At 38.2% G+C, this 10,452-nt stretch overlaps 3 protein-coding genes across 4 annotated transcripts; all 3 read right to left on the minus strand.

The window, feature by feature from the left end:
- Positions 1 to 1,392: 1,392 nt before the first annotated feature.
- Positions 1,393 to 5,416, minus strand: LOC112459268 (phenylalanine--tRNA ligase beta subunit). Its single transcript, XM_025023299.1, has 13 exons — positions 5,211 to 5,416; positions 4,703 to 4,857; positions 4,519 to 4,574; positions 4,276 to 4,430; positions 4,104 to 4,173; positions 3,765 to 4,031; positions 3,479 to 3,658; positions 3,135 to 3,310; positions 2,837 to 3,041; positions 2,682 to 2,762; positions 2,497 to 2,589; positions 1,844 to 2,123; positions 1,393 to 1,731 (listed from the first exon to the last, which is right to left on the minus strand). Exons 2-13 carry the CDS (start codon positions 4,758 to 4,760, stop codon positions 1,580 to 1,582), a joined length of 1,773 nt encoding a protein of 590 aa, XP_024879067.1. The 5' UTR covers positions 4,761 to 4,857; positions 5,211 to 5,416; the 3' UTR covers positions 1,393 to 1,579.
- A 177-nt stretch (positions 5,417 to 5,593) lies between these two features.
- On the minus strand, positions 5,594 to 7,430 carry LOC112459259 (protein cornichon). The gene is made up of 4 exons (XM_025023288.1): positions 7,261 to 7,430; positions 7,069 to 7,137; positions 6,336 to 6,592; positions 5,594 to 6,254 (listed from the first exon to the last, which is right to left on the minus strand). The coding sequence occupies exons 1-4, from the start codon at positions 7,339 to 7,341 to the stop codon at positions 6,230 to 6,232; spliced, it is 432 nt and encodes a 143-aa protein (XP_024879056.1). The 5' UTR covers positions 7,342 to 7,430; the 3' UTR covers positions 5,594 to 6,229.
- Positions 7,431 to 7,708: 278 nt separating this feature from the next.
- Positions 7,709 to 10,019, minus strand: LOC112459256 (magnesium transporter NIPA2). 2 transcript variants are annotated; one of them, XR_003041295.1, is made up of 5 exons: positions 9,401 to 10,019; positions 9,112 to 9,234; positions 8,888 to 9,030; positions 7,993 to 8,788; positions 7,709 to 7,796 (listed from the first exon to the last, which is right to left on the minus strand). XR_003041295.1 is itself a non-coding variant. In XM_025023287.1 (4 exons), the coding sequence occupies exons 1-4, from the start codon at positions 9,498 to 9,500 to the stop codon at positions 8,057 to 8,059; spliced, it is 1,098 nt and encodes a 365-aa protein (XP_024879055.1). In that variant the 5' UTR covers positions 9,501 to 10,018; the 3' UTR covers positions 7,885 to 8,056. The 2 variants fall into 2 exon arrangements, 1 of the variants encoding a protein (XP_024879055.1); XM_025023287.1 differs by lacking the exon at positions 7,709 to 7,796 and having other exon boundaries at positions 7,885 to 8,788; positions 9,401 to 10,018.
- Positions 10,020 to 10,452: the final 433 nt, after the last annotated feature.

Below are 10,452 nucleotides of genomic sequence, written 5' to 3' on the forward strand. Positions count from 1 at the left end.
CTTACTCTTCAGTTCTGGTTCTATTAACCATTTCTTTTGGAAACGTTTCTTATATTTACCCCATTTACCCATCTTTACTATTGTAATATACAATATATATATCACATTTATTAAATTGCACACGATATAGATACCATAAGACAAATTTAAAACTACCCGCTCATAAAAGCTATCAATAACGATCAGACAAGAAGAGGACTGTGTAAAGATGTCAAATCGTGGCCTTGGTTTTGTGCAGACACAACGACAAGGCACGTCAGTGTGGCGCTTGGCGCTCGTCAATTTGTCGAAGCGTCACACCGACGTGCCATTTCGTCGTGTTCGTGCAAAGCTGAGACCTAGCGTCTCTGTCGTGCAATGTCCAAGTGCGTTCCTTGTCTGTGCGGCGCAAGCGCAAGCGTAGAATGCAGCCATAGATTTGCAAACCAGTGTTGCAAATCTCATAGTGCCAAACTATCGGTGTTTCCACAAATTCAAACCCAGATGAATTGAGTATTTTCGCTCAAGACACGGTGTACTGTAAGATATAATTGTAAGATTACATAAAAATTATATTTTACACCGTGGCTTAAAAAATAGCAAAATGCGGAAATCCTCGTTTGAAAAATTTATACCGCACAAGAGTCCTCTAGATAGCCCAATTTGCGTTAAATAGCCCAATCTGGCAGCCCTGCTGCCTGCCTGCCTGCCAGAGCCGCGGATCTCGCGCACATCCGTCGGCGCCGAACGCTAGGCGATTCCGACGTTCGACGTGGCGCAGCGTCGTCGTCGCCGCCACGTGTGGCGCGTAATTTCAATTGCCTCGCGCGTGCGTCACATTACAAGTATCTCGCAGCCTCCCGTGACGGATTTACCTCGACAATGGTCGAATAAAACTAGAAGAACGATTAAACCTTTGTTTATTTGTCTGGCAGATGAGGAAAAACAATGGGTGGTTATTGCCTCGAGGTCAGAGTTATCCAGCAATTTGGAGGCAGGATATAGTTGAAAATGATGAAAATAATAATCCTCTTTTTTCTTAAAGAAGCGAATTGTTCCCAGCATATTTTTTTAAACTGTGTGAAATAATTTTTAGTCTGAATAATTAGAAACGGATGATTAATTTGTCCTGAGTTTTTACTTGTTACCTGTAACATTGATCTTGAACCAGAAAGCAGGTGAAGGTAACGGAATCGTTACAAGGGATGTGAGGCTGCAATGGCATCAGAATTTTGAAGTACTCTCGCCCGCGGAATCGAATTTTCATCTTTATGTTTTCCTTGGAAAGTATATTTACTTTTTTTTTAATTTTTTTTAGAAAAGTGTCTCTGTGTGACCGTGCCAGCATGTGTAAAAGAAAAAGAGCTAAAACCATGATCTAATCGTTATGTAGTAAACATTATGTCCAAGATGTATCAATCACATAATAAATATATTTCAAATGCTATTTGTAAAGGCGTTTTTACATACGTAACACTAATTATCATAAATAAATCTTATCGGAAATTCTGTTAAAAAAAAAAACATGATAGAAGCTACATTTTGATCTCGTCAAATGTATCATTATCACTGTACTATTTGCACATTTCGTTTACTTCTATTATAAGAATAGCTCGATATCTATTTCCATCGCAGAACATGGAATATTTAATTCGAACTTCGAGAGTACATCGGGATGTAGGACTCCCATCTTTCCTATCACTTTACCGTGACAGACAATTTCGGCGCATCGCTGAGGGAAAAATGTCGGGTCTGCAAAATAGGAACAATAAAATTCTTTCATATCGGCCGATTTCGATTTCATTTTTATATTCTACGATTATTTGATCGAACGAATATATATTTTAGGAACCATGTATCTTACCGTCAGCCGCGCGCAGATAATATCCATCTTCGTCTTTATTAGCGCTCCAAGGTATCTCCAATAATAATAACACTCTGTCCACTAGGCCGTGAATTATCTCGAAACCAGCCGATTTATTAGCATATACCGCGCATAAACGGCGATTGTTGCGCGCACCGACTTCCGCCGTGTCGTCTCGCAATACAACGTCGGAAACTTCGAACAGCTTGTGAGGCAGAGGCATTTTTTTATTCGCAGATATCGTCTTGAGTAATCCCGGTAAAAGCGTAGTACGCGCGACCTGCAACAATTCATATTTATTAAAATATTTTACATTTCAGTGTTTAAACGACTGCAATCCAAAATATCTTAGTTCGTTCAGATAGTCTTTACAGCACGAACTTTCGTATTTTTTATGTTTTCCTATTCTTAACCATCTGAATTTCTACAAATTTAACTTCTCTTTCTGCACTGTTCTCTCGCAAGTAGCAAATGTAAAGTAGTTTGCATTAATTACGTGCGTAACGATATTTATTCTTCATGCCACGTCAGTCGCATGTCAATCGAATGAGTGGGAACTGAAGGAGTTAAGAATAGAACTGCTCGATTCTGATTATACGTTTCCGACGATTTTAATGAGTCCGTGAAGGCTCTCGATGTGTCACTCGTTTTACCTGAAATTCCAAAGTTTTTGGATTGGATATGTGAACTGCCGGTACATCCTCCAGCTTGTGTCTCAATTTGTCTGCTACATCCTCACGCGAACACTGTTAAATAATTAAATACAAATCAAAACACTTATCTTATATATCAAAGATAAGTGTGTTTTCAAGCTTGAAAAGATTTTTTCGAAACGCACCAAAGAGAAGGTCAGCGCTTCGGTGAATCCCGCTTGGGCCAATTCCACTCGTATCTGGTCGGTAAGCTTGTTGAGTGGAAACTGTAATTCACACACGTACGTAAGTATATCAATATATAAAATCGTATTTCGGTATTTAATCGCCGAATATTTACCTCTGCTGCGATTGTCGACATATGTGGTATCGTCTTCTCTATTTCGTTATACCCATAGGCGATGGCGACGTCCTCATAAATATCACAAGGATGTATCACATCGTGTCTCGTCGGTGGTATTTCCACCATTAACGTATCCTTGCCTTTCACCTTGGATTTTAAAGACATCTTTGACAATAACTCCGCCACTTGATCCGGTGTTTGCCTGCACGAAGATACCACGAGCATGTTTTTAAACGACTACCTTGTCATCTGTAATCGTTACTACACGCGTGACGGAAAAGATTTGATTACATACTTGATCCCAATGTAGCTAATTGCTTTATTATGGCTGATCTCTTCCGTTCGATATTTTAATTCTGGATAGTAGAAAGTCTGTTTATCGGGATACACTACTTCCACAATTTCGGCTGTACATTTCGTCTTGCAATACTGACTGAAAGCGCAGACTATAGTGTCCACCACTATCCTTGCCTGCAGGTTATTCATGATAACTTGTAATAATTTGTGATAAAGCATACATATTATTTTATATATATTAGTACTATTAATTATTTGCATCTTATACTTTTCAATCATTAGAGTTTTAGAATATTACTTGTAAATAAAAATACATAAATTAGGACTATACTATGCGTGTACCTTTGTGAGATCAGTTGCTGTGCACTCAATGAAAATATTTTTTGTATCGAGCGTGATCTTTGAATGATCGCCATTGATGATAGGAGGGAGAGATAAAACGACACCATTACTGTCATATACCACCGGGTAAACAGGACTGTCTTTTATGATAGGTAAATATTGTTTGAGCTGCGCGTGTGTCTGTAAACATTAGACGTACGATTACAAATAGGGATTACAAAGAATTTCCTCTGTTACACGTAGAATTATTTACAGAATTAACAAACGGTAAGAGAAGTACACTTACTGCATACAATTCCATGATTTCTTCTCCTGTATATTCTTTATCTTGATTAAGCGGTTTGAAACGTATCTCCGATGGTGGTCTGGCATCATACAGGAATGGGCCTTTAACTGTGTCCAAGTCATGAGTGCCAATAGAGACTAGACTGCGTTTTCTTCCTATATTCTGATGCAGCTTATCTTGAAGATCGATAAAGCTGTTGTAAGACTCCTGTGTTAAGGTAACGTCCCTCAAAATTGCAGCAACTATGTGTCCCCTTACTTTCAAGCACTGAAACACAAGGAGATAAATTATTTAATGCCAAATAAGATATATATTTTTCATAAACACTATATGCAGTACCTCTGGACTCATCACAATCTTTTCCATTCCCGTTTTCGGTTTTATTGCCTTGTAACGTGGAATAGATATCCTATTTAGAAGAAAAAAAATGAATAAATTTTATATGTTGGATTTTGAATATGTGGAAATAAAATTCGTTTTACCTAAACTATAAAAAACATGTGATATTTACTTGTTTAAGAATATGAGCAGTCCAGTACTTAGGCTCTCCAAGCACAAGAGATCATATCTGTTAGCAGGTATATCAATCTTGTAGATAATTTCTTCGGAGGCATCTACACCTTGGTCGGAGCCTTGTTCTTTCGCTATCATCTGTTTCTCCGTTGTCTATTCGCAAAAGATCAAGTAATTCGTTACAATTATCGTGAAGTTTAATGTATGTACATGAACTATTAGTTGAGAATTCAATGCTTACCACTTCGTCTAGCTCCAAACCAAACTTGAAGCATAACGTTTGGAACTCGTCGTCGGCTGGAACAAAGTTTCAAAGTCAGAAAGAAAAGCTTAAGAGTCACATATACGTAAGTATATTCATGTAATAGTTTATGTATATATGATACATAAACCAAGTTTACCAGTAAAAAATATATATAACTTACAATACGTTTTGCCCAACGCTTTGAACAGCGAGTCACGTTTTACTCCAATAGTCGGCATTTTTATATCACAGCAGTCTCAGCGTGATCAAGTACACTCTCGATATTCTTAGCGTTTCTTTTCCCTCACGGAAATGTCAGGTTTCTCGTTAATTCATCTGTAATAATTAGTTACAATCAATTTCTAGGTTAGGTTAGGTCTAATGTTATCAGAACAGATTTTCCTCAGATTAATCTACTCCGAAGTCAATTAACTTTCTCTCGGCTTGACTTATGTCCATTTCCGCGAATATAGAATCACTTTAATCTCGGTTTAACTTACTTTTCATCTTTTTCCAGTTCTAAGAATTAGAAAAGAGAAAATGAAAAGTTAAGCCGAGATTGAAGTTAATTTACAAGTTAATTTACATTGATAAAAATGGACATCAGTAATCCCATTTACGATCAACTCGCAATCGCTTGCATAAGAAATTGCCACGTGCTGCAAAGGCAAAGTGGCGTGTCGTTTTACCTGTTCGTCAGCCGGCACAGGTTCACATCAAGAAAACGCGAAGAAGCACGTAAAACTTTTGCGAGGGAGGACGATATCGAGGACGCGAGACAAGAGGAATAATATCCGTTGATATCGCTGAATTTATTCGTTATTATTCGCGTCTATTCTCTAATTAAACCATGTGTTCATCTCGCGTGTCTCGCAGCAAATGTAACGAAAACCGGAAGTGCGGTTTCGTCATTGCAGGTTAATTTGCGCGGAAGCTGCTGCGCGTTAGAACTCGTCCACGCGGACGAATTTTTGCAAATTTAAATGAAATGAAACTTGTAAAGATATCACAATTTATTACATAAAAGAAATCAACGGATATAACCAACGCAAGTTGAAAGAAATATATAGAGTTCGTGCGTACTTATATATATTATTTATTTCACATTTTATTAACAACTGCTTACGTTTTGTATCGTGATATATATATAAAAAAATTAATTAGAATATACACCTGTCCTAAACGTCGTACATGAAAGAAAGGAAAAGAACGCCCTGCGTACAAAGGTATCAAAAGCTATTACATTTATCGCATCGAGTTTACAATTAATACAGTTTTATCTCCGTCGACATACGAACAGCATTGACGTTTGTTCGGAAATAATGAGCATTGTACGTCTGACAAAAGCGCAAATAATATTCGGACTCGAAATATACGTCTAATTTCTATTCATACTTATGTAGATACCTTACTTGAAGTATAATATTGTACATAATCTTGAAAAATGTCTAGGAGTCAAATATATATTAATATATATTAATATACATCAATATATATATGTATATATGTACGTATGCGTATGGATTATACAGTTTACCTAGATACTAGACAGATGTCAAAGAAACATTCTCCCGCGATACGCGTTGTTACAAAACTCCCATTATTATAAATTAGTTGAAATGTCACTTGTACTTCCAGTGTGATCAACCGTTGCGCCGAACAGTTGTGCGGAGACAATGGAAAATCTTTATAGATCCTCGACAGTCGCTCAATTGATCAACGTGCTGATCATTCTGGAATACGAATCACAAGCAAAGGAGATTAGAGCCACTTATGCAGAGATGCGGAGAGACACGAGAGAAAAATAAACTCACCCGTATAAGTAGTAAAAAAACGACAGAAGATAAAATGCCAGTTTAATCCATCCCTCTCTGTGGTACATGGACAAATCATAGGCGTTCATTATGCTCGTAGGGTCGTAGAGGCCCGATTCTGTCATCAGGGGCCTGTTCATGTATCGCCACACATGATAGGCTATCAGTGGGACGTTGAGGAACAGCGAGAAATATTGCTCAGCGAACAGAAATAAAATACTGCTCACGGCGTGCAGTATGTACTCTGGTAGAACGAGCTGAAATTGAGATGTGCGGTGATTAGACAATCGTCAACTACGGGTAATGTCTCAGTGAGCAAAATGTTAGCAGTACTCTTAACAGATTCTAGCAGAATACCGTGGTATCAACTACAAACTGTGGTTTCCCAGTTTCACAAGTGTCGGTTAACTTTAACGTCCCCTTTTAGAAAGAGACGAAAAATGAGTTAATCTAAGATTGAAAGTTAACCGACACTTGTGAAACTGGGCCTTTAAATCCGCCAACCGGCAATCTGAGATCAGATTGCCGGTAAAAACTGAGAGAACAATCATTGTAAACATTGCAGAATTTGCCCAGTTTTTTGGTCAATCTACAATTGCGTTCTGTTAATAGATTCTGTTATATTTCTGCCGGCGTTCCGCCGGCAAAGTTTGCAGCAGACGCTCTCCGCAAAATTCGTCTTCAACGAGTTTGGCTAACCGAGATTATTCGATACCCGATACACATGTCTTACCGGATTTAAATTGTTGCACTGATCGATCGGATTCTTGTATCCAGTCTTTAACTCGTCGAACGTGATCACCTGAAAAGTCCAATGTTAAAAGTTATTAATCGCATGACAACGTGTTTTAAGGTTATAATCGCTGTTGGGTCGGCGCGCCCTGCGGACCCACATCGCCGTGAACGTCTCACGCGGGACACGTACGTGAAATATCGCGAAGAATATCAGAAACGCGTCGCTGATCAACGCCACGATGTACGAAAAAGCGGCCAGGTTGAACGCCATCCTGCATGTATGACAAGAGCCACCGACGAATCGCGACCCGAGTCCGCTATCAAGTCCGTGATCACGTGATAAGCTCGTATTATCTGATACGAAAATAAAAGTGACTTTTTATTCGCGTCCCGTTACCGTCGATCAATCACTTGAATCGACGTTATGAATTGCAAATTAGATTTCATAATACTGTTTTTTTTTTCTTTTTTTAGACCTACCCAGACAGTCAATTTCTCTGCCGGAAGCAAAATCTTGCCGGTGTCCATGTTACGTTATATGTTAATGGTTAACAGATATATAAACAAAGTCCTAACGAGATCGTTTGACCAAATTAAATTTTACCAACAGATTCTATTTCAATTTGTGAAACATGATCCTAATGCAGACGTCAATTGATGTCGATTTGTTGCAAAATTCTGCTCGATTCTGCTGGCAAACTGTTATGATTGCTAACATTTCGTTTCCTGGAATCATTCCAAGAACAGCAGGATCTTTTAACATGCTTACAAACTCTCTTTTTCAATGGGGGATATATAACTGATTCCTGAGAGAAAACGTTTGAAGTATTTTATTGCTTTCGAAGGCAATATATAAAGCGTATATGCATCCAGTCGTGCGAAGGATACGGGGGAACAATAATTATCTTTCTTAAAAATCTACCTCTCGATCGCTGTACAAGGTTTTGATACGCAGCAGGTTGTATGCGTTTCTATGAGAATAATTTTCAAACGGTCCTAGTGATATCCGAGTTGTAAGTATGATTAAGCAGATGCTGGGACTCCACTCTGGCCCTCGTTCCCTCGTGATCGTCCCACCTGGAGTTATAATTCGAGAGCACTTCCCTCTTGGGCCTCAACATGTGCCTGATGTTACCGTAATTCACGTCCATCTCCTTGAAGGCGTTCAACAGGAATATGGCGATTATAATTACGAGAAAGCCGCAGGAGGAACCTAAAATATTTTCCGCGCTCATCTTCGTCCATTCCTCGAACAAAATCGCGGACGCTATTATCACCAGAGTTGTGAAGAAGACGTAGTAAATTGGCGTCACGATCGACGTGTCGAACAGATCGAGCGATTTATTCAGATAATTCATCTGTATCATGATGCAGAGGATAACGCTGAATATGAAGACCCATGTTAGCCAATTGGCGAAGGCGTTCTCACCGCCAGAGATGGTCTCCTTCAGCGCCAAGCCCAGACCCTTGCAGCTCATGACGGTCAACGAGCCGACGGACGAGCACAGACAAATGTACACCAGAATATTTTGCTTGCCGTACGCCGGGCCGAAGTGAAAGACGATCGACAAGGTGGACATTATTACGATTAAGACGTACAACATGTAGCCCGGTTCTCTTATCTTGACAATCAGCTCGCTCAAACTGCTGACCTCTTCCTCCTTTGGGGAATGTAATACTATTATTGTGGAGCCTAAGATACATAACAAGCAACCCATCTAAAACAAAAAAAAGGCAAATTGCAGCATTATCGTCGCAGAATATATACTGTAAGTTACTTTCGACGTTTAATATTTTCACCTGTGAATATTTTTTACCTTTCCTAATAGATTCAGTTTTTCGTTAAGATATCTAGAGGCTAATACTGCTGATACTAGAACACTTAAGGCTCCCAATGGTGTTACGAGCGACGCCGGGGCGAATGCGTACGCAACAAAGTTCGCCGCTTCCCCTATGCCCACTGCAACATTTATTTCGAATGTTTTTACGTAAGTGTAAGAAATTGACTGACGCCCGGAGCCTTTTTGAGATTCATACGTACTGGATAAAAGGCCAGCCCACCATATCCATTCTTTCAAATAGCCGAAACCACCGGACGACGCGCGCAGTCCTCCATACTTTTGCAGCTGGATTAAAGCCTTCTTTTTTATGATAAAACTGGCACCTAAAAATTAGGAGAAATAATTAAATTCCTTCTCATATTTGCTAAAGTTTCTTCTTCCTAATATTTAGCTCTTTTTTTGCAGAAGCAAGATAAATAATACTGTTAATTGGATGAAGTATATTTTGATATAAAATTCTGAATGAATCAACTTGTCCACGTCACTAACCTATAAAACCGCTGGAGCTAATTGCTAGTCCTAAACCTATGTAAAAATTTGTCGCATCGTAATGTACATCGTTGTTCGTCATTTCTGTGACAGAACTCATGACTCACTCCACCAAGCAGATATTGATTCCAATGATTTCCATTCAATTATACGTTTCCATTTTAGCCGCTTATATTTGGCAGATTATCGAAATGACTATAAAAATATTCACATGACGGTATCAATTGATAAAATATTTCTTACACATCTCTTGACGCAGCGTGACACAACCGTCACACTACTCTTCCCCAAAGAAGATTATCTTTGCTCTTCCACTCTTCCCTACCACTGCCGACCACAATTTCTGTCTTCGCCAGAACTGGCAAAAGTCGATCGATTAATCGATGTTCGATTAATGCTTAAAAACTCGAAATTTTTTTTGTTCAATCTTGTTAGATTTTAATTAATCAGTATTCAATACAGAGTAGTGCAAATGACCGAATTTGTTGATTTTCAATTACTAAGAAATCAATTTGTTCTTTAAACCAGAGTCTAAAGAAAAATGTAAGATCAATACAATTTGCATTAATGTATAAGAATGAGGAAATTCAGAAGTTTATCGCAATGTTCCAGCATTAAATGTTTTTAGAATTGAGAAAAAGACAATTAAATATTACAAAATTTAAATATTATAAATATTATGAAACAGCCAATGTATTTGGTATTAATTATGAACATATTTAATGCCGTAATCTGCTTGCGTAACGAAAATTGAAATACATGAAGTAAAATATTGTTACAGATCAGAGAAACGATATGAAAATATTTATTACACAAAGATCCCGCCGTCGTGAGTAAATAAATATATTTATATATTACACTTTCACACTTACAGTACACAGTCGTTGGAAAATATATGCGAGTATACATGTGTATGTTCACTAATGTGTCTACACGAATGTCTTTACAGCAAATTATCTTATAATAAAGTACACATAAAGAGATTACCTTCGCTGTATTTAAGTATAAGATTTTTCACTATGAAATTATTCTTTTCCTGTAAACCGATCGTT

Source organism: Temnothorax curvispinosus, unplaced genomic scaffold (genome assembly GCF_003070985.1).
Source record: "Temnothorax curvispinosus isolate PA1 unplaced genomic scaffold, ASM307098v1 QBEX01009666.1, whole genome shotgun sequence".
Classification (NCBI taxonomy): Eukaryota; Metazoa; Arthropoda; class Insecta; order Hymenoptera; family Formicidae; genus Temnothorax; species Temnothorax curvispinosus.

Excerpts from the sequence above, each read along its gene's own strand:
- LOC112459268 (XM_025023299.1), bottom strand. The coding sequence starts at position 4,760 with ATGCCGACTATTGGAGTAAAACGTGACTCGCTGTTCAAAGCGTTGGGC. Across the intron at positions 3,659-3,764 it reads AAATCATGGAATTGTATGCA|ACACACGCGCAGCTCAAACA; the intron begins GTAAGTGTACTT and ends TAATGTTTACAG. Across the intron at positions 3,311-3,478 it reads CAGCAACTGATCTCACAAAG|GCAAGGATAGTGGTGGACAC; the intron begins GTACACGCATAG and ends AATAACCTGCAG.
- LOC112459259 (XM_025023288.1), bottom strand. The coding sequence starts at position 7,341 with ATGGCGTTCAACCTGGCCGCTTTTTCGTACATCGTGGCGTTGATCAGC. Across the intron at positions 6,593-7,068 it reads AGTGCAACAATTTAAATCCG|CTCGTTCTACCAGAGTACAT; the intron begins GTAAGACATGTG and ends TCTCAATTTCAG. Across the intron at positions 6,255-6,335 it reads TTTTTTTACTACTTATACGG|AATGATCAGCACGTTGATCA; the intron begins GTGAGTTTATTT and ends TTCGTATTCCAG.
- LOC112459256 (XM_025023287.1), bottom strand. The coding sequence starts at position 9,500 with ATGAGTTCTGTCACAGAAATGACGAACAACGATGTACATTACGATGCG. Across the intron at positions 9,235-9,400 it reads TAGCTCCAGCGGTTTTATAG|GTGCCAGTTTTATCATAAAA; the intron begins GTTAGTGACGTG and ends CCTAATTTTTAG. Across the intron at positions 8,789-8,887 it reads AACTGAATCTATTAGGAAAG|ATGGGTTGCTTGTTATGTAT; the intron begins GTAAAAAATATT and ends TTTTTGTTTTAG.